This window comes from Schistocerca americana, chromosome X (genome assembly GCF_021461395.2).
Source record: "Schistocerca americana isolate TAMUIC-IGC-003095 chromosome X, iqSchAmer2.1, whole genome shotgun sequence".
Taxonomy (NCBI): Eukaryota; Metazoa; Arthropoda; class Insecta; order Orthoptera; family Acrididae; genus Schistocerca; species Schistocerca americana.
Window position 1 is genome coordinate 743706350 of NC_060130.1, and position 23471 is coordinate 743729820.

The following is a 23471-nucleotide window of genomic DNA, read 5'->3' on the forward strand; positions in this document are numbered from 1 at the left end:
CCTTCTCTTGAATAAATCAGCCAGTTTTTCTGAATCTCTAAGCATTTATATGTCTGTAGATATACGTCACATCTACCTATTTCCATCCTATTTGGATAGTTCCTTCGTAGTGAGTCTTTTTTTGTCTTATAGTGTATTTCTGTTTGACACTTAAATGTTGTCGTCCTTTTGTCTGTTCTAGAAATACTGAGTAAGTCTCCAAAATCGTCCAGAACACAGGATTGGTAATATGTTATGGGCCACAACATCAGGGATAGCCAGGTCCTGTCATCATCTAATGGTAATGTTCTGTCCAGCCCTCGGATGGATGAGCATTTGGTGGCGCCCGAATCTCTGATCGAATCGCAGGTGCTAGATCAACCTTCTATAACAACGCCATTCTCATCCATGAAATCGCGGGAATGGGGTTCTCTGGTGGACGAGTGCATACATAAGCAATAATTCATAAAAGTTTTTCTGCAAGAATAGCTTACACTTGCATAGAACGCAAGGAATGTTGTCTAACAAGTTGATGAGCCCATTATCAACCAAAATATGTTAGAATGAACTGAGGCAGCAGCAAATGACTTACCCCAACTACAGCACGAAATACTCAGTGAAGAGGTGAAGTCCATACAGTCCAAGACATACGTAGATGGTTGCTAAAGTAAGAACGAGTTCATTTAAGTACTGGGGCAACGTGCCTTCTGCCCAAAGTAACGTCATCCAAGATGGCAGCGATGACGTCATCATCTGAAATCAGTTGCTGACGTCATTCAAGATGGCATCCATAACGTCATCCAAGATGGCGGCCGTGACATCAGCTGATGACGCAAGTACCGTTATCCAAGATGGTAGGAAAGTGCCACAGACCCCGGCCATGCCCCCCCTGGTAAGAAGTTCAAGTTCCATCTGGACAATGCAACCTCTACTAACCTAAGACAATGCCGGGAAAGAAAGGTCACTTGGGTTACCTCCACTAACCTAAGTCATCCAACTGCCACCTCATTATAGGAGTTGGCGCAAAGTTTAAATTTTGGTGGGAAGATAGGTCAATTGAGCTATATCTACTAACCTAGAAAATAGCGGGTAACAAATGGCACTTGGGCTACCTCCACTAACTTAAGTCACCCGGCCACCTCCTCATCCTAGGAAATACTGGGAAAAGGAGTGGACGTGTGCTGGACATAAGTCTTTATCATTTTGCAAGTTCCAGTCTTTATTTAAACAATTAGAGACTCTACCACCATCCAGTGTGTTCGCCACAAGGTCCGGAGTCCAATTGACCTAGTACACAGTACTGCCACCAGAGGGCGCAGTCCTCTGTTCCGTGACATAATCCAAGATGGCGGTCATGACGTCAGCTGATGATGCAAGTACCGTTATCAAAGATGGAGGGAAACAGTGTGTTTGCCACAACGTCTGGGCCTAGTACATAGTACCACCATCAGAGAGCAATGTCGTCCATTCCGTGATGTAGTCCAAGACGGTGGGGGAAAATGGTGAGAAACTGTGTGGTCAGCACAAGGTATGAACCTAGTACACGCTACTATCACCAGAGGGCACTGTCATCCATTAGATGACATAACCCAAGACGACTGTCTGGAGGGGAAAATGACTCAGCCTGTGCTGGCCTGCTGGAGAGAGGAAGCAGTGTACTTTATTTATTTTGGAACAATTTATATAGGGATGGATTTGAGATAGTATATTTATCACACTGATTCAAAACACACACACAGACATGCTTGGGGTCACGCCACACAGCCCGCAGACATGTAAACTACTCCTAAGCAACATTCTGCAGACACGCAAACAGCTCCTAAATTACCGAAAAAATTTCAGTACAGACATGCAAACTGCTCCTAAATAATGCAGTGCACTGATGTGCAGACACGAAATCAACTCGTGAACTGTCCAAACAACGCATCGCACAGACTATGACCTGCTCGCAAAATAATGCAACAGACACTCGCAGACAACGCGTGCCACTCCTGTCCACTGGACCGCACAGGAGGCTAGTGACAGCCCCCGTGAAGTGACGTGACGTCAGCTGTCAAGCCACCCACAGGTGCCCGTTCGGGTCCCTCAAGCATGAGGCGGCGGCATCCCTTTCATACTTGACACCTGAGAAATTCCTATCCAAATACTTGATCACATAGGCGCCATTGCTGACGTGACCTCACACGAGTGAAGATCCATTTGCAGAGTGCAGACACTCCAAGGGCGTGTGTGCGTTGACTCCATCTGGAAGGCTCCCCAAACACGCTTGCTAATTGTCAACTTTCGAAATCATGCATTGCACACCCAGTCACAAAATAATACAACAAACACCAAAACAACGACTAAATCCTCAAACCATATTGCATGTCTAACGTTCACAGTGCTTAAACAGCAGGGAAAAAATCCAGTGCACAAACACTCAGCGCATGTAAAAAACGCTTCCGAACTATCATCAACTGCAGCTATCAGAGCGAGCCACCTCGAGCCAGTGCAGATGTTACATGTCTGTCTATCTAATATGCACCAAGTGATCCTTGGTACTGCACGCACATGTGAACCTCCTCTCTACCTGCGGTCCAGGGAAAACCTAATTGCCTAGCGACTGCCCCTTGCAGACACTGCAGAAATCTGTACCAGAATATCACAGGGTCATTTGTTCCTCATGTTTCTAATGGAACATGTGAGCTGTGTCTAGCCATGCATGCATACCCAGCATGACTCACGCTTCACAGTGGAATGTTCCTCCTGGTGTCAATGTATCACTCAGAAACGTTAAACGTTCACACAGCTAAAAGCCTGTGCACGCTTGCGAAAATATCCTTAATCATAAAAGCATTCTCCTTGTTTAGAAATAGATCACTGTCTAAGTATATAAAGGGGCGATTCAGAACAATTACACAAACAGAATTCGAAGCACTGTCATACAGAAGAGAAAAACGTCATGAATTTTCGACATCCTACAGCTACAGGTGTGGAGATGTCCTAATGCAGCAGTGGCGGATGAGGGCGTCATCCCCGCCGAAGATGGATAGTATGCTTCAACATGAATTTGAACACTTGCTTTCTCCGAACGTTCCGCACATACCTTGCCTTCATCTTGTTCAAATCAGTTTACAGACGCTCCTACGTCCCAGCATAAAGGATGTCTTGTGAATGAATCTAGCATTATGATTGGCTCTTACCGAATTTAGCCACAGAATTACTGATGCCGCCGGTGTGGAAGCACCGTCCGCCTTGTTTCTTCCTTCTGCAGACGAGACTTTCAGTGGCAAAAAAACTATTTTACACAGATTGCCTCGACAGTTAAATCTTGCTTGATAGACTATCATATCAGTTTCGCGGTACTTCTCGATATCAAACACATATCAATATCGCTTGCATAGCAGTACTGCTCGCGCAGTATAATTCCGAAGATATAGACTGGAAATTATTTCTCTAGAAACCCGAAACTTCAGCTAGGTGGAGCATGCTGTAAACCACTGACTAACTAGAAACTTGTCACGTCTGTGAAGACATTTACTCGGAAACTCGGAAAGAAATAGAGAAACTGATATTTCCACTCATGAATACCGATGTTGGTGATGTAGCCGATCCCAAATCACGCCAATAATTTACAAAGTCAACTAAGGTGTTTCTCAGGTCTAGAGAATCGGCAAACGTTCCAGCGCAAACGCACCTTCATATTCAAACTACTCAAATTTCCACGCGATTACGAAAGGTATTGTAACACCCCAAGAAACCCGAAAACCCAAATAAGAATGTCATGATAATTTAAAGTAGGGAACAGTGTTATACTGACAGGTACAATAACTTTGACAATAATATAACACTTCAAAGTTTTGATGAACACCAATTTCATTAATTACTGAGTATGTCATGATATAAAGGTAGAAAGAAAGAAAGGTTATTTTTAATTAGCTATCAAACATCTCAGTAATAACTGCAAATCAGTAAGACAAAGTTAAGTCCAAACTAATATGTCGGTCAGAGATAACATTTATTGTGAAAAAGAAATGTAAACACGGCGAAAAGGAAATTCAATTGGTCTACAATGCTCCATCATGGAAATGTTAGTCTCTTGCTAGCTTGCTTGCTATCAAGTCGTGACTGAGCACCGTTTGTTATAGTACTACAAACGGAACGCTACGAGATTGTTTCTATTAAAAAAAAGTACTATTGCGTGAGAGAGATGCGCGGACTTTGTTCTGAGTTATTCTGACTTGAGAACTTGAGCTGAAGTGATAATCTGATAGTGTACACGAGTTAATGAACTTTAATTATTGGAGATATTATTGTTGGACTCAACCTTCATCAAAGTGAACAGTTGCAACGAAGAATGGACACAGTATCGAAGACTGCAATACCTGATTAACCTTGAGCAGGAAACATTAATACGACCACACGAAGATAATACAAATACGTCGATCGTAAAAGTTGTCGTAATTGTCACGATCACCGAACTGAAAAGAATCGTAATTGATCTGATCCAGCCGGCCGGTGTGGCCAAGCGGTTCTAGGCGTGTCAGTTTGGAACCGCGAGACCGCTACGGTCGCAGGTTCGAATCCTGTCTCGGGCATGGATGTGTGTGATGTCCTTAGGTTAGTTAGGTTTAAGTAGTTCTAAGTTCTAGGGGACTGATGACCTCAGATGTTAAGTCCCATAGTGCTCAGAGCCATTTGAACCATTTTTGATCTGATCCATCGGTGTGTGTGTGTGGTGTGATGATTATAAACTAACTGCTAAGTAGGAACAATAAAAATTGTTCGTCAGTAATGGAAATCTTACATGCTGGCTCCATCATTAATTGAAGTGTGTGATAGTTGATGATCAAAATGAATTAACTGTGAATATTTTAATTGAAAGAGTGACTTGATGAACATTGAGCATTGAAAGGAGTGTTTTGCCGAAATATTACGACGCACGAAAGCAAGATAGCATTGTAGATTATCTCTGGATTTGCGTCGTGCCGTAGTGAACAATACTGCGTAGCAGCGTAATAACAGCTACTGATACTGAACCCCCAATGAATTTTTCCTCGGTTCAGTGGTGTGAAACGACGCCGGTGATGAATGAGTCACTCAATACTGCAATAACTAACTAACCAGGCATAGCAAAACATCATAAAAGCATAACAACCAATGAAGATCAACAGTTCGCATCGCTGAAAAGACTGTGCGGACTCGCAAACGAACTTTCATACATTACGCGAGGAACAATTTTCCTTAGAGATTTTCAGGTTCGCCGGCCGGTGTGGCCGTGCGGTTCTAGGTGCTTCAGTCTGGAACCGCGTGACCGCTACGGTCGCAGGTTCGAATCCTGCCTCGGGCATGGATGTGTGTGATGTCCTTAGGTTAGTTAGGTTTAAGCAGTTCTACGTTCTAGGGGACTGATGACCACAGATGTTAAGTCCCATAGTGCTCAGTGCCATTTGAACCAACCATTTTCAGGTTTCACGTTATCCGATGGGGACAACCATCACTGCGCATCTACATTCCACTGACTGAGCTGTAGCAGTAGTGGCTCAATATCAACAGCGACAGCAAAAGGGGGGAGGGGACGTCACACTATCCAACACATACTAAGTTTTAGTTCCCTATTCGATCGTCTAGAGGAGAACAGGGTTAACTCATCTACATTCCTGCACTCCAACAGACCTCTCCAGTCTGACAGCTCCTACCGTTAATGTGAAATGTGAATCTTCCCCCACAGGTCAACTACGCAGCGGGCTGAGCAAGCACAGGTAGAATCATCACCCAAAGAATTTGGACACATATATATTTTATCCATGTAATTACAACTAAATGTTACCATCGCGATCTCAGTTGAATGACATTCGACAATGAGCGAAGTATCGGAAATTCATCCTCCTGATGGTTATGGCTCTGGAAATAAAAATATCAGTACCATTCTTATGACTTGACATACTCTTTCCTTTGCTATCACGGTACTCGACGTCCAAGCCATACCTTTCTTTGCACATGTCTGAACATAAATACATACTTTATAAGCCTGATGCTCAAGGCGAACCTATCACACACCCCCTACTACTAAGTATAATACTTCGTCAATAACTGATCACTGGCGATACGAAATAATACTGACCGAAAATCAACGATGGGTGGACATGTCTCATAAGTTTTTCCTGCGAGTGCTACCACAGTGTCTTAGAAAGAGAGGTTTAATCGTCTTACAAACTGCCAGATGTTAAAAAACCCGATCACAACAATTACTGTATGTTACTGTCACAAACGGCCGTGGTTCTACATGTGCACACAAGCATCAATGTTAAAAGCAATACTGGCTTTATAAATCGAGGTATGGCATTACCTCCGAACGAATGGGTTTTTCCAGACAAATACTGAGACGGTGATCATACGAGCGTACAGTATCATATCAACACCTCGCCGATGGTGCAACCTCATAATAAAATTACCGCATTTTGAAAGCGATTCAGCTAAGGAGCATAGTATGAAACCGGTATTTGCAACTCCCTCACGCCGCTAGATATTTCTCCAGTGTTTGTAATGCATTCTGTCTTGATGCAATGTCAGAAGGTCGGTGATATATCCACTGGGCTATAGGAAATGGTTGATTGAAAAGGATCACAAACAGTAGTAGATGGTGTGATGATTGAGGTCGTAAGAAATGTATACAAGCTTTTCAGATCTCTAAAGCCACGCTATCCACTAGAAATGATGTCAGGGATTTGGAATCAAGTCTTTCCATTCAAGCACATGCCTGTGTTGGATCCTATGGAGAAGTCCATTAATGATTACAGCCACTAGTGAATCATATTTCTAGCACTCACATATCTCGAAATGAGTCACGTTTTTCGAACCTATCTGCTACAGTAAAACTACCGCCTCGTTTTAGGTAGCCCCTTGCATCCTGCAACTGCCCCCGCAGACTCTACGCTACCCTCCCTGCAGCTTTGCGCACGTTATCGTTCCAGTGTAAGTCAGAACTGAGTATGGAGCAGAGGAAACTATATCTACAACCTCCTGCAATCTGTGTAGAAACAGACGAAGCTTAGTTACTGCGATAGAACTGTGTTTTGACCATTTGACGGAAACTAAGCCTGCTCCTGCAACACGAAGTAGTATAAAAGACAGTACGCGAACTGGGGGAAGGTTGTGGATTTTGCTACTGCATCGTGGTGCTTCTCCAAACTACATACAAATATTACAGATCCATGTCCATTCACATCTATCTCCCCATCATGCTATAGACAGACGTGACATCCTGCAGTGGCTCACGGTGTCGGGCCCTGATAGCTGCAGTTGATGATAGTTTGTAAGCGTTTTTTACATGCACTGAGTGTTTGTGCACTGGATTTTTTCCCTGCTGTTTAAGCACTGTGAACGTTAGACATGCAATATGGTTTGAAGATTTAGTCGTTGTTTTGGTGTTTGTTGTATTATTTTGTGACTGGGTGTGCAATGCATGATTTCGAAAGTTGACAATTAGCAAGCGTGTTTGGGGAGCGTTTTAGATGGAGTCAACGCACACACGCCTTTGGAGTGTCTGCGCTCTGCAAATGGATCTTCACTCGTGTGAGGTCACGTCAGCAATGGCGCCTAGGTGATCAAGTATTTGGAGAGGAATTTCTCAGGTGTCAAGTATGAAAGGGATGCCACCGCCTCATGCTTGAGGGACCCGAACGGGCACCTGTGGGTGGCTTGACAGCTGACGTCACGCCACTTCACGGGGGCTGTCACTAGCCTCCTGTGCAGTCCAGTGGACAGGAATGGCAGGCGTTGTCTGCGTGTGTCTGTTGCATTATTTTGCGAGCAGGTCTGTAGTCTGTGCGATGCGTTGTTTGGACAGTTTACGAGTTGATTTCGTGTCTGCACATCAGTGCACTGCATTATTTAGGAGCAGTTTGCATGTCTGTACTGAAATTTTTTCGGTAATTTAGGAGCTGTTTGCGTGTCTGCAGAATGTTGCTTAGGAGTAGTTTACATGTCTGCGGGCTGTGTGGCGTGACCCCAAGCATGTCAGAGTGTGTGTTTTGTATCAGTGTGATAAATATACTATCTCAAATCCATCCCTATGTAAATTGTTCCAAAATAAACAAAGTACACTCCTTCCTCTCTCCAGCAGGCCAGCACAGGCTGAGTCATTTTCCCCTCCAGATAGTTGTCTTGGGTTATGTCAGCTAATGGACGACAGTGCCCTCTGGTGATAGTAGTGTGTACTAGGTTCATACTTTGTGCTGATCATACTGTTTCCCGCCATTTTCCCCCACCACATTGCACTACATCACGGAATGGACGACATTGCTCTCTGATGGTGGTACTGTGTACAAGGCCCAGACGTTGTGGCAAACACACTGTTTCCCTCCATCTTTGATAACAGTACTTGCATCATCAGCTGACGTCATGACCGCCATCATGGATTATGTCACGGAACAGAGGACAGCGCCCTCTGGTGGCAGTACTGTGCACTAGGTCAGTTGGACTCCGGACCTCGTGGCGAACACACTGGATGGTGGTAGAGTCTCTAATTGTTTAAATAAAGACTGGCGCTTGCAAAATGATAAAGACTTATGTCCAGCACACGTCCACTCCTTTTCCCAGTATTTCCTAGGATAAGGTGGTGGTCAGGTGACTTAAGTTAGTGGAGGTAGCCCAAGTGCCATTTGTTACCCGCTATTTTCTAGGTTAGTAGATATAGCTCAATTGACCTATCTTCACTGCTACGGTCGCAGGTTCGAATCCTGCCTCGGGCATGGATGTGTGTGATGTCCTTAGGTTAGTTAGGTTTAAGTAGTTCTAAGTTCTAGGGGACTGATGACCACAGATGTTAAGTCCCATAGTGCTCAGAGCCATTTGAACCATTTTGACCTATCTTCCCACCAAAATTTAAACTTTGTGCCAGCTCCTATAATGAGGTGGCAGTTGGATGACTTAGGTTAGTGGAGGTAACCCCCCATTGTCTTAGGTTAGTAGAGGTTGCATTGTCCAGATGGAATTTGAACTTCTTGCCAGGGGGGGGGGGCATGGCAGGGGGCCATGGCACTTTCCTACCATCTTAGCTAATGGTACTTGCGTCATCAGCTGATGTCACGGCCGCCATCTTGGATGACGTTATGGACGCCATCTTGAATGATGTCAGCAACTGCCATCTTGGCTAACGGTACATTGGACCAGAATGCAGGTTGCCCCAATACTCATGTATATCTCAAAAAAGTAATTTAAGCTTGCATATGATTCTTGTCAGTCATTTACATACACAGTACTTGGTTTTTACCTAGGGACTTTGGAATCATCCTCACATGTCTCATGATAGAGGCTTGCATTAAGCCAGGTCCATTGATGTCACAATCCATGAAGCCAGGACCATTGACTCCAAGGGCATAAACATCACATAAGTCACTGTAAATAGATGTAACTTTTTCCAGCATGTATACGGATTGGTACTTCCTGAAGCACTAATTGTTGCTTAGTAGTATCAGTTCAACAATCTTCATGCATTCTCCAGCCCCTGGAGCCAGTATCGGTGCAATTAACAATGCCAGAGCAGCAGCATCCATGAGCAGTGACATCTTGGTATACATGTATCATGATCTGTAATGTCAATAAAATCATTTGATCATGACTGTAAACAACCACAGAGACACACACAAACACCTATAAAATGTTTTCGCTATTTAAATGAAATTTCAGTGCAGCAGAATTGAGATGAGGACGGCTATGACTGCTATCGTCTTCATTACCATCTCCAGAGCTATTACAAGAATGTTTCATCTTTAAACTCTGATGAACAGTGACAAGGATCTAGCCTTTGAATCCCACTCTTATATAATTGTGTAGTGTGGAGTAGAGGTCAGGGGATAGGTACACACATGCACACAATGGCCTTACAGGATCTCAGCCATCATTTTAACTCTGGACAGGTTGTGACTTTGAGAACCATTACTGCCATCTTGGATCCACCATCTTGGATTGCCCACCATAGGCAGGTGGGATAAATTCACCATCTTCGACCTTCCATCTTGGTTAGCCATGTGAGGGTGCTATAGTTTCCTGGCCATCACTTAATTCAGACAAGTCTGCAGCTAGTGAGTGTGCATTGAATGTCACCTCTCCATACTGTGAGTGCTTGCCTAAAATTCTAGCATTACTTTATTCTAACATATCTCTAGGTAACACAATTAATTCTACTGTCAATCTAAAATTCCCAGATGCGGTCGGCATGTGTGGTCTTACAGATTTAACTTCAGATTCAACTGCTGAGGTGCATCGAATTTCCCTGCTCCCCCACCATGAGACTCCCCCTGCAGCTGAGGCGTGCCGCCGGCTGTCAGTGAAGTGAGTGGGGTCAGGATATTGTAGAACCAATATGACAGGATGCACGAATGTGAGGGTGGCTCGATTGCGTGCCACATCTCGTAGGGTGACACACATAATGTCCCTGGCAATGGCTCTTGCCGCATGCATGCCAATTCTTCCAGTGGCCTGCATGGTCGAGCAGAGACAGTATGTCCACTATACCACGGCTAACGCTCGTCTATATAAGATGTGGTTCTGAGTGGTGGGCACAGTGTGGATTGAAATGTTTACAATAAAAGCGCTGTAATCGTTTAGAAATAACACCATAGCTTACTACTACTCCTGGCAGAGCAGCATGATCACATAAAAGCGCTGAAAATTTCCCCTACGACTACGGCCATAATTAAAGAACTCCTCCAGGTTACAATCAATGCTGCTGTTGTCCAGTAGTGTTACCTTGTCTTTAAACTTGTGGGTGAAATCTGGCAAGCATACTCCCAGGTCCACCATCTTGGATTGTGATGTCATAAAGGCTCTCACCTTGGATTTACCACCATGTGCAAGAGAGCTAGCTCCGCTATCTTATACTCTCCAGTGATTTGGCGAACATGGATATTGCACTTGTATCCTCCAGCAATAGGTCAACTGCTCATCCTGGATTTTGAATTTCCTGCCATTTTACATGTAAGACAGTTTGTCGAGAGGGGTAGGTAGAGGGGAAGATGTAGGGGTGGGGAGGAGTATGGGGTGAAGGAGATTTGACAACAATACATGCTAGACTCGTTCTGTCAATTTCCCCTTACTCGTGCTTGCCATTTGCAGATTACTACACGGTGCAACACGATTAAAGGGTCGGTTTTTTTAAACCCCGTAATTATCTCCCATCGCGACGCAAATGTCTGAAATTTTAACTACAACCTTCATCTGTAACTGTGCAAAAGTGTGGCGCTCTGCATTTCACCCCTCTTCTGATGCCTCTGCGATGGAGGTCAAAACTGCAACACCCAGCGCTGAAATCACCCCGTTTTCTTATGGTTGACCGAGGAAAACATTCTAGACACACTCCTGCTGAGAATCGACAGCAAAAGTCCTCAGGAGGCGCCATACAGGGCTTCAATGAAACCATCTCTTCCCCTGGGGTGGTTGATTCCCACAAATTCTGCAATCGAAAACGACAACTCGCAGTAAGATGAACAATAGAATGACATTCTTGACAACGTTTGTCTATGTTGACAGCCCTTCCCCCCCCCCTCCTCCCCCTCCAGGACGATTGAATCCGTCTTTGAATACCTCATGAGGCTGGAGCCCTATTAACCCTTTTGGAGTAGAGTGCGACCGCAGTTCGGGTATACAGGGTGGAATCACGCGGGATCGTTAAAAATCGTTAGACGAAATTTGAGCTCTATCCGAAGCAATAAAGGGTGTTTACGCTATTTTAACCCTCTTGTTTCCATCTCCCTGTGGCTTGACCAAAGGGAGGGGGGAGGGGGAGGGTTGCAGCATTGACACATGTGAATAAAACGGCAAACGGTATCTCTAAAACTCCCGCTTCGGTAACACCCTTGCTGCTGCACGTTCACCATTGCTGAGCACTTTAAAAATGTACCAAGATTGAGATTTCGATACCCATTCAGTTGAATGGTGCACTGCTGCTGCTTTAGTAGCTGCCTGCAAGCATGCAGAATCCAATGTATCGAAGGGGTTACCTGTCCTCTGGTGCTAGAGCAGAAGCGGAGCGCCACTCAGTTGAACTGGTGTCGAAATCTCTGTACTGGTACACTTTTAAAGTGCTCAACAAAGGTGGGCTGGTGGCACCTACTGTGCTGCCGAACTAAGAGGGCCTTGGAGTGACCCTGCGCTGTTTTATTCGCGCATGTGTCAATGTTACACTCCCCGCCCCCGTGATCACGCTACAAGAGGGTACGAAACAGGAGGGCTGAATGAGTATAAACATCTTTTTCTGCTTCGGATCACGTCCAAATTTCGTCTAATGATTTTGGACGGTCCGGGTTGGTTCCATCCTGAATATCAGAGCAAAAATTGCGGTCGCGCTACGCTCCAGAAGGGCAGATCACGTTTAATGGGACTACATTCCCACGATATCGTTAGAGAAGGGTTGAACTGTCCCGGGGGTTTCAGCAGTGTCGAACGTTGCCAAGAATATCATCCTGTTGTTCATCACACAGCGCATTGTGTTTGACCACGAAATGTGTGGTAAGCAACGCTCCAAGGGTAGGAGTGGTTTCATTGACGCCCTTTAAACCCTCTGAGGCTTTTCCGTGTCGATTCGGAGCAATGGTGTGTCTGAAACGTTTTCCTCGGCCACCCATAAGAAAATCGCATGATTTCAACGCTGGGCGGCGCCGTTCTGACCTTCGTTACAAAGGCGTCTAAAGAAGGGGTGAAATGTGGGTAAGAGGGAGTGTGACGACCTTCCCATCGTCTGATACGTCCGCGGTGGCGTTGGGCGGAATTGTGGTGAAATTTGGTACCAATGTGACATAATTAACCCACCTAACACCTCACATAAACTTCTAAGCTCTGACCTTTTTTTCACACTTTTGTCACTGAGTAGGGCGCTATGCTTTTGCTCCATTACGGAGAAAGGCTCTGAGCCAAATTTCAAACTTACTCGTCGCAGTGAGAGACGTTTACGGGGTCTCAATAAAGTGACCCATTAATTGCGTTGCACAGTGTAAATAGCACAGTAGACTGAATTTAATAAAAATGTACGCATTAGTCTTTTAGATGGTTGGTTTAAAGAGTAAAGGGACCAAACTGCACAGGTCATCGGTCAGTCTTTTAGACTACCCATGTTAGAAGTAAAACATATTTCAATTAAACTGCTAGTTTTAACTTAAAAATTGTGTATATAGTAGAATGAGTTGTCCAGATGGAATGTTTCCAGTTTATATTTAAAATTAACTTTGCTAAATTTTATGTATTTTATACTGGTCTGCTTATAAGTGAAAATTTTTGTAACTACGAATTGTACACTGGCCAAAGGCACTGACAACTCTAGTGATGTTTAATGGAGGTTATTTTGGTTTGCTCTGGACATTACTATACTTTTGTGATAGTCATGGATTACTTATGAGGAATTTCTTTAGCGAATATGTGTCTCTGCTCGCTGTTGATGGCAAACTGCTGAATCTTACCTTCCGGACTGAGTGGTTTGTTAAGGCGTTCACTACGTGTCAAGTCACTCTAACGTAAAAAAGCGGCACTTGTCAGCTTAGTAGTGGTACAGCGAGCTCAGAAGGTCACGCGCTTGCATCAAGTATTTCCGCAAACTGGCTTGTAACGATGTCGCAAGCGTGAGCTCGGGGTCCTACACTCCAGCCGTTTCACAAGACTTTGCAACCAACTTTTCCGCTCGAGCGCACTCGCTTTACGCTCTAGCAACCCGTATTCACACGAATACCAGCGAAAGCAGATCTACTCGGCCAGCTCCACTAGGTTTCTCTGTTGAGAACCCATTGCAGGAACAGTCCGATCAATGTAGTACCCACAGATTCTCGATTGAATTTTAATCCGGGGTGTTCGGTGGTCAGGGGTGTACACTAAAATCATCCTGGTGCTCTTCGAACAACGCGCATACACTGCAAGCTGTGAGAGTGTTGCATTGTCCTGCTGATAGATGTCATCGTGCTGAGGGAAAACGCACTGCACACAGCGGTGAACATGGACCTCGAGGATAGATACCTAGGTGTGTTGATCCATTGTGCCGTCCAAAATGACGAGTTCACCCAGAGTGAACCACGAAAACATTCCCCAGACCGTAACGCTCACTCCTCCGGTCTGGGCCGGCCGGAGTGGCCGAGCGGTTCTATGCGCTTCAGTCTGGAACCGCGCGTCCGCTACGTTCGCAGGTTCGAATCCTGTCTCGGGCATGGATGCGTGTGTTGTCCTTAGGTTAGTTAGGTTTAAGTAGTTCTAAGTTCTAGGGGACTGATGACCTCAGATGTTAAGTGCTCAGAGCCATTTGAACCTCCGGTCTGGATCCTTTCGACGATTGTTGCAGAGTGTTTGGCATAAAACGTGATTCATCTGAAAAGGCCATCTGCCGCCAATCAGTGGATGTCCGGTTGCAGTACTGGGTGCAAATTCCAGCCTTCGTCGCGGATGAGCAGCAGTGCGTGAACTAGACTCCTGCTGTGGGGCCCCAGTCGCAGCAGCAGTCATTGAGGAGCTATTGGTCGCCCCTTGGCTCATCTGGGCGGTCGGTTGATCGATTGTTGAACGTCTATTCGCCCGTACACATCTCCGCAACCGTTGTGTTGTTCAACCCCTGTCGTCTATGGCCCGTGGTGCGCCACAGTTGCCTCGGCGCTGGTTTTGGGTAGCGCCATTGTACCATGCGCGGTATGCTTTAACCATGGCTGCAAGCGAATGGCTTACAAACGTAGCAATTTCTGAAATGCTTCCACCCTTGGCCTGAAAGCCAACAATCATGCGCTTTTGGATGTCAGATAAATCGTTCCGTCTCCACATTATGACTACGACTGAATGTTTTTCCGCCCCCCCAAATCCCCCGAATCGTTTTATATACCCTCCACTGCTACTGCTGCCACCTGCTGTCGGTGAGTGGTCTTTGTACTTTGACGTAGAACATAGCCGATAGTCACATTAACGTGGCTGTACAATGTATTTCCCAGCAACATGAAATAACTGGAAGGAAATACAGAAGAGAGCAGATACTTTAGCTACCTGTTTAGAGAAAAAAAATGTACCATACGAATTTAACATGGTTGGCTGTCCCTAGAATTTTATTGCTTCGATTTAACTTAAATGGCCGAAGACGCGTCTCTGTTTCATAGTAAACGAAAGTTTCTCTTATCTTTATTTGACCTTCGGCGCTGTCTCACCTTAAAATTAACAAAAGTATCCTTTTCGCGTTTGAAGCCATTAGTCATCCGTTAGACTATTCTGTGTGTAAATAAAGTACAATCTTCTGTGATGCATATCCATTTTGTTCTTGTATGTTTTCTAATGTCGTTCACTCCCCTCCCGAGAGGTCGTTTTAGGCATTTCATGTATTTTGTATCCATTTTCAATCTATTCGCCTGGCTACATGTCCTTCTCATCTCAGCTGCGTTTTCATTCGTCATAATTACGCATTACTGTCCTGCCTGTGCCCCAATCCATTCTTACTGTCTCTATTGGCCATTTGCGCCTTACAAATTCGCATGTCTTATATTGGCGCTTTGAAGGAGGCCCAAGGGAAAACTGCAGAGTTGTCATTTTAAAATATCAAGCCAAGAGTATTGAAAACGGACGTTAAAGATAGTTGCGACGTTATGCTCCGGCAAAGTGACGTAGTCAACCAGTGACTTTCAGAGTCTGTATGACATGCAAGTCATTGCGTGCAAGATAAGTGACGCTGCAACTTTTAGTATCTGTGGTGAGAGCGGATATAAGTTGGGTACATCGCTGATCTGCGACAGAGTTTTGTTTTGGGGGGAAGTGAGTAGCATGTGCGCGATATCGCGGCGGTGCTTTTAATGTAAAGGTTATGGAGTATGAAAATATTTAGTGTGTTATTCAAGCAGATAACTACCACTATGGAGAAATTATCTGGTGAAAGTTTAGTAGACTACATTATTAATAGTAATAAAGTCACAATTTTCAGCAAGACAACATGCCCTTTCTGCAAGCAGGTGGGTACGACATTAATTAAACATTGTTATTCTCCATGTAGAATGTATGAGATTGTATGACCTGTAATTATTCTGTAAAATATAGAGAGACCATTCTTTGAAAACAAGTAACTATGCATCCTTTTACCCAGAAATTAAGAGCTGTAGGGCCTACTGACAGTGAAATGCTTTAATTAACGTTGTAAATGGATTGCGTTGTACAAAGTTGCTGTCACTTTGTTATGTGTTACATTACGTTAAAAACATAAGAAATTTAACTACCATGCACCAGGTTGTTCATTCTACGGAACACGAGTAACAGAAAATGAGATGTAAAAAAGTGTTGTCTTTTCTAAACAATTTGCCGTAAATATTGTTGTAGTTGAGAGGTAGCTTTTTTTCATCTCCATGTGGCAGCTTTACAAGTTTTTATTTTAGTCTAGCAATATTTATAATGCAGGGTATGGATACCAAACTCTAGCGACGTGAAAGTACAAGATATGATTGAGGATATTCATGTAGAGATTACCTTCGGTGTAGAGTCTGCAGTATATCGTGCATAATCACAAGTGTGTAACAGACTGATAATGCAATAATCCTAAGAAAAAAAGTACTTTTTCAAGATTTCTGAAGATAGAAATGCCCTTGTTTCATGAACAATAATTAGAATTTTGCGATTTAGGCCATGGACATGTAGAGGAAATTCAAATGAATGGTTGATCAAGCTTAGAACAATATGTAGTCTACACAATAGTTGAAGATTCTAGAAATCCTGCTTGGTATACAAACAGTGTAATAAAACTTTTTTATGATACAGTGTGTGCTGCAGATAAATCAAAGTATAAAACATATTGACAGAGGTTAAATGGAATGTCTTGGTCCACAAGAAAGATAATGCACAATACTGTTGCACTCCCTTTTAAAAAACCCTCCAAGATGTTCTGATGAGGTATTGGCACAAACTTTTGTGTCCAAATGCTTGTAGCTGAAACAGTGCTTGAAAGTAGTAGTGGGAAAACGGTACTTGGAATGCAAAAATCTGTCTTTGGATATTTTTTCATGTAGACAATGCCATTATCCAGTTGCTGTACCATTGCAAAGGCTGCTGATATAGCAGTTAATACTAATAGCGTTGAAAAAGTGTATGGAATTTCAAAAACTTAAGCAGCGCCCATCCCACAGCACATTTGGAGGGTTTGTCATGTTCTATTCAGAATTTGTAATGTAATTAACTCCATTCATAACCACTGTTTACTGCAGATTGCTTGAACCATTTTTTGTTTCCAGCAATTGGAGAAGATAGGCCATCCATAAAAAGATGAGGTGGGGGCACAGTATTGATCCACCAATTGCTACTTCTATATCAATCACCTGCATTTGTCACACAGTATAAGTCTAGACATAACTAGCAGTTCTCATACTTCCCCAATGATGACTTCAAACATTGAAAATGTTTAGTGCAGTACAAAATAGTGCTCAGTCCCTCCAGTGGATCTATTTAAAGCAAAAATATTGAGTGATGTAAAAGAACTCCCAGTATACTCATTTGTAGTAGTAAAGCAATGACTACCTGACTGGCAACTGAGTGCTATCACACTTGCAACAAAACTGATATTTTATTATAGCGTCTGCTGTGCAGGATTAGCCAAGCGGTCTAAGGCGCTGCAGTCATGGACTGTGCGGCGGGTCCTGGCAGAGGTTAGAGTCCTCCCTCAGGCATGGGTGTGTGTGTTTGTCCTTAGGATACTTTAGGTTAAGTAGTGAGTAAGCTTAGTGACTGATGACCCTAGCAGTTAAGTCCCATCAGATTTCACACACTTTTGAACATTTTTTTTTTTTTTTTTTTTTTTTTATTGTAGTGTCCATTTTACTGTTTTATTATTGTAGATTAATGCAGTTCTAACACAGACCATCCAGAAGTAGCTACTCATTGGTAGAGTATTGGTAATACAGCCATAGAGTACCCATGCTCCTTGGACACAATTATCTAGCCGAACAGTACCAACATGACACAATCATTTTGGAACAGCTTGCTAGAAATGAAACATGATATTTTAAGTCATGATAGAGATCAAAGTGTAGCTACATTTGTAGTGGTAACCAAAGTTCCTTGATTAAGGCTAGGACTGTGTGTGTATGTTTTAGAACTGATAGAAAGTTACTTCCTACTCATGACAGACTGCAAAGTTTTAGTTTTACGAAACTGGAGGAGTTGTAATCTGGTACGAAATGACAAACTCCAGATGAATGTGTACAAAAGCAGTTATTTAGTTGCTAAAAATCACCCTTGTTTATGTTGTAGAATGTTGCAAAACCATGTTGCATCTTTCATGTTATAAAAGATAATATTGGGAAGCGGGGTTAAGACAGCTTAGTGGGAAGTTGTGGATCATTTAGGTCTGTCAGAGCCTAGCAAATGATCTAGCAAAAACTCATAGCTCTATACCATGCAAAGTCAGTGACATGATCCATTCCCTCATCTTTCATGAATAAACAACATGTCAACAGAAGCGTCCGATCCCACTCGTCAGCTTTGACCCGTGACGTAAGGGTGTTGTCGTGTGTGACGTCATGACGGCGCGGTTTGTGAGTGTGGCATGTTTGTAGATGTCATCATGTTGTGGTTTGTTGTGCTCTCTGGTGGTATGTTCAGGGTTTTCGTTTGTGTGGTGTAATGGGCTCAGTTTGCTTCTGCTCATTATCCAGGATTGTTAGTGTGTTGGCTGTGTTTGTAGTGGAATTCGTTTCAGTGAGTTAACGATTTTGTGTGAAGGTTAATTTAGTGCTGTTCGCTGTACATCGTGCGGTAATTTTAGTAAAATTAATCGGTTCTTGTTTTTGTTCAGGAATGGATATGACTGATAAAATTAACAGTGCGCAGGTCAAGGGAAGTGTTCGATCCCAATGTGTGGCTGTGTCTGTTGATATTGGTATGGGGAGATGTTTTTGGGCTATATAGGCCAAAGGAAGTGTTTGATCCTAATTTTTGGGATCGGGAGCTGCTGTTGAGCTATATAGGTCAAGGGAAGTGTCCGATTCCAGATGATATTGTGTTTAGTGGTATTTGGGGAGTTCTGTGAAGTCGGTTTTTTTTCGTCGTTTTGTGTGTTTTGAATGGGGGTGAGTGTCTAAATTTGTTTATATTTAGTTTGCCCCCACCCAAAAACACCCCATTTCCCACACTTGTCCCGTTAGTGTCATTAGGCTTTTTGTGGAAAGTGTGTGTGTTTGTTTTTCGATGTATTTTCGTCCTCATAATGTGTACGTACCGTACCGACTTTATATGCGCCATATTGGAATCGTGGTCTATGGTCGTTTCTGCCATATTTGTGACCTCATAGGTCAAAACAGACGGGCGGGATCGGACGCTTCCGTATTTCCAAACTGAGAACAGTAAACTGCAAAAATATTGTATTCAGGATGTAAAAATTCATTCAGGTAGGAGGATCCTATTAATGTAACACCACAGTCGCTCACAAATGAGATATTAAAAGGTGGTGGTGCATATACAGTAATTTTCCTTCAACCATGCACTGTACAGTATACATGTGTGTGCTGAGAATACCCTAAGAGTCCACAGTAGACCCTACAAGGTGGATTGAATAATTTTGAAAAGCTGATTATTAGATACCACCCAGAATCTATCAGAACTGTGTTGGGACATACAGACTTTCACTAGAACTGAAAACTCCTTGAAAGATGAATGTAGCATTTTATTGAACACTTATCCACATGTACAGATATACCCCAAGTAAGTTTTATAGGGCCATTGTTGATCATGTTGTGTATTAATGACTCGAGTAGGGATCATCATCATTCAGTTGAAATATACTGCTGGATTAAGGCTGCTTCTTGACATTTCCACCCATTACAGTCTTTTGTGATACACGTTCAATTTGCTATTGCATGCTTTCTAATGTCCTCTAACCAATTTCCATTAATCATCTTCCTGGTCTTTCTGATCTCATGAATCCAATGAATAACTTTTTTGGTCCATCTATTGTCCATTGCCTGTCTACACCTCACACACATCTCCATTTTATTTTCATTATGGTCATAATTATGTCCTCCGCTCCAGTCTGTTTCCTGATCTATTAATTTTGTTCTCCTATCTCTCCTTTGATTATTGAGCAATCGTCCATTTTTGAGTTGCTTGCACAGCCCAAACTGGCAGTAAACACTATATAACCTAAGGTTCCAATTTCAAACACATTAGAGACATTCATGTACCATAAATTTAGTTTACCAAAATCTATACAGTCCATTTTTACTCTTCTGTTTATTTGTTTTGGAGTCCATCCAATTATTGTCTTACAGTATCCTGAAAAGAAAAACTCGACTGCCTCTATGCCCTTTGTTCTTAATTCAAACAACATTATTTTCATCCATTTTTAAGGCAACATTCAAAGATAAGTTTATTCATCAGGGATTCATGTTCATCCACAGTAGTGGCAAAACTCTACAATGTCATCGCCCATTTGTAGGTGGTCAGATATGTTTCATTCAGTGTTTTCCCAGTTTAAGAGTGTGAAAACTTCCTGTGAGGTCACTGAAAACAAATTTGGTGGTACAGGTTTCACTAGCCTGACCATTATTCCAATTCTGAATTTCCCACTAGCCTGATGATGTCTGACAGAAGCTGTAGTAGTAATGTATACTTTTTTTTTTTTTAAGTGTGCTAATATTTTTGAATCGGTACTTTACTTGTCAAGGACTGCATGTACTGTTGTGTTGAAACTGAATCAAAAACTTCCTCAGTATCTGTGAATCCTAGTCAGAATGGTAATTCATACCCATTGCTTCATTCTGAATCCACTTCATAAGCCAGCTTCCACTTTCCTTACTTAACGTCTTTTTTTTTCTGTATGTCGGGGAAGGCACAGAGCATGAATTGAATTGATGCGGTTGGTCCATAATAATGTTCACGCAATTTGCAACAATCATAATTCCTTTGATCTACCACAGGTCATATGGAATCCCAACTGAACATCCTCCATAGCATAATACTGCCCCAGCCAGCCCGTGTTCATGTCTTAGTGCAGGTTTCGAGCAGCCATTTTATTGCATGACAATATATCTGGACATGAGTGTTGACAGTGTGATAAGAAATGTGATTCTTCTGGACAGGTGACATATTTCCATTGCTTCACAGTCTGACCTCGATGATCCAGTGTCCACTGCACCACAGCTATCAGAACTGTCTGCTTTGTTCAATCAACATGTAATTACAAAGAGGTAGTCTGGTTATCACTGTTAGCATTCAACCGCGATTCTTATACATATATTTTAACAACGCGTTTCAAGAGACAATGCTCCCATCGTCAGGTTGTAAAATCTGTGTCATGAAATTAAACGGACTAAAAAGACAAAATACCATCACAAATAGTTGGGAAGTCCATAGAATAAAACAGAATTAAAAGTATATTGGACTGTGGGTCCTCGTCTTACATTGAAGTTGTTGACACAAGTCGATGGCCGGTCCCATAGCTACCAAATATGCTGTTGCACTGTGCCAGCTCGGGAGCTGTTGTGGACTGACGTGCCTAGGTGTTGTGGCGTGGTTACAGCCATGTGCTTGATGATAACGCTATGCTATTGTGCGCCTGATTTCCTTATTGCATTGGTCTGCTATTGTTAGCTTCTCACCACTCCGTCAGTGACATGCCACAAGTTTAAAGTCGCATACCTACCCTAAAATAATTCTAAAAACCCGCTAAAAAATCTCATTTCTTTAAAATTATCTTGTGCATTTAGAATATTGCTTTGTTTCTTTTCATGGATAGCTATCTCGAATTCCTCTAGTAAATCAAGTTTCCTCCCTTTCTTTTCTACATGCAATATTTCTACGTTGTCTTCTATGCTCTTGGGGGGATGGCCTGTTTCATATATATGGTTCGCAACAGCTGATTCGTCATAATTTCCTAACCTGAGCGCATCTTTATGTTCTTTATACCAGATCGCAAATGATCTTCCTGTCTGCCCTATATATTTTGCATCACAAGTTCTGCACTGAATCTTATAAACTCCCGATCTTTCAAACTTATTTCTCTTCTCGCCAATATCGTGCTTAAGGCTATACCTCACTAGGTTATTAGTCTGAAAAGCTATTTTAACATCGTATGGCTTAAAAATATTTGCTATCTTTTGTGAGACTGTTCCATAGTATGGCATCGTGATAATTTTCACTTTCTCTCCATCAGGTTTATTCTTTTTGCGCTTATTACTTTTCCATAAGAGTTTTTTAACCATATCTATTCTGTAACCGTTACTCATCGCTATTCTCTTAACGGTATTAATTTCAGTCTCCCTATCTTTTTCGCTCATAGGTACATTGACTGCCCTATGCACGAGACTATGGAAAGCAGCTTCTTTATAAGCCTGCGGGTAGCATGAATCATTCGGAATCACGGCATCAGTCGTAGTCCGTTTTCTATAAACGGTGAACTTTTTTACTATTTCCTCAATGTCCTCGCGGGAACCATCGACAAGTAACTGTTACTTGTCGATGGTTCCCGCAAGGACATTGAGAAAATAGTAAAAAAGTTAAACGGCGCACATAATAAAATAGAATTTACTGTGGAGTATGAAACTGACAATTGTTTACAGTTCTTGGACCTGAATATAAAAAAGCAGGACAACAAACATGCGTGCTCCGTTTATAGAAAACAAACCACGACTGCCGTGATCCCGAATGATTCATGCCATCCGCAGGCTTATAAAGAAGCTGCTTTCCGTAGTCTCGTGCATAGGGCAGTCAATATACCTATGAGCGAAAAAGATAGGGAGACTGAAATTAATACCGTTAAGAGAATAGCGATGAGTAACGGTTACAGAATAGATATGGTTAAAAAACTCTTATGGAAAAGTAATAAGCGCAAAAAGAATAAACCTGATGGAGAGAAAGTGAAAATTATCACGATGCCATACTATGGAACAGTCTCACAAAAGATAGCAAATATTTTTTAAGCCATACAATGTTAAAATAGCTTTTCAGACTAATAACCTAGTGAGGTATAGCCTTAAGCACGATATTGGCGAGAAGAGAAATAAGTTTGAAAGATCGGGAGTTTATAAGATTCAGTGCAGAACTTGTGATGCAAAATATATAGGGCAGACAGGAAGATCATTTGCGATCTGGTATAAAGAACATAAAGATGCGCTCAGGTTAGGAAATTATGACGAATCAGCTGTTGCGAACCATATATATGAAACAGGCCATCCCCCCAAGAGCATAGAAGACAACGTAGAAATATTGCATGTAGAAAAGAAAGGGAGGAAACTTGATTTACTAGAGGAATTCGAGATAGCTATCCATGAAAAGATACAAAGCAATATTCTAAATGCACAAGATAATTTTAAAGAAATGAGATTTTTTAGCGGGTTTTTAGAATTATTTTAGGGTAGGTGTGCGACTTTAAACTTGTAGCATGTCACTGATGGAGTGGTGAGAAGCTAACAATTGCATAGTGTTACCGTCAAGCACACGGCTGTAACCACGCCACAACACCTAGGCACGTCAGTCCACAACAGCTCCCGAGCCGGCACAGTGTGACAGCATATTTGGTAGCTATGGGACGG

General features: G+C 42.7%; 1 protein-coding gene across 1 annotated transcript in view; it reads left to right on the forward strand.

Moving 5' to 3' along the window:
* Positions 1-15690: 15690 nt before the first annotated feature.
* LOC124556491 (thioredoxin reductase 1, cytoplasmic-like) overlaps positions 15691-23471 on the forward strand; it is a 99201-nt gene continuing 91420 nt past the window's right edge. Inside the window, exon 1 of the mRNA XM_047130448.1 lies at positions 15691-15914. Coding sequence (XP_046986404.1) covers positions 15777-15914 — 138 coding nt within the window. The 5' untranslated portion in view covers positions 15691-15776. The remainder of the gene's footprint in view (positions 15915-23471) is intronic.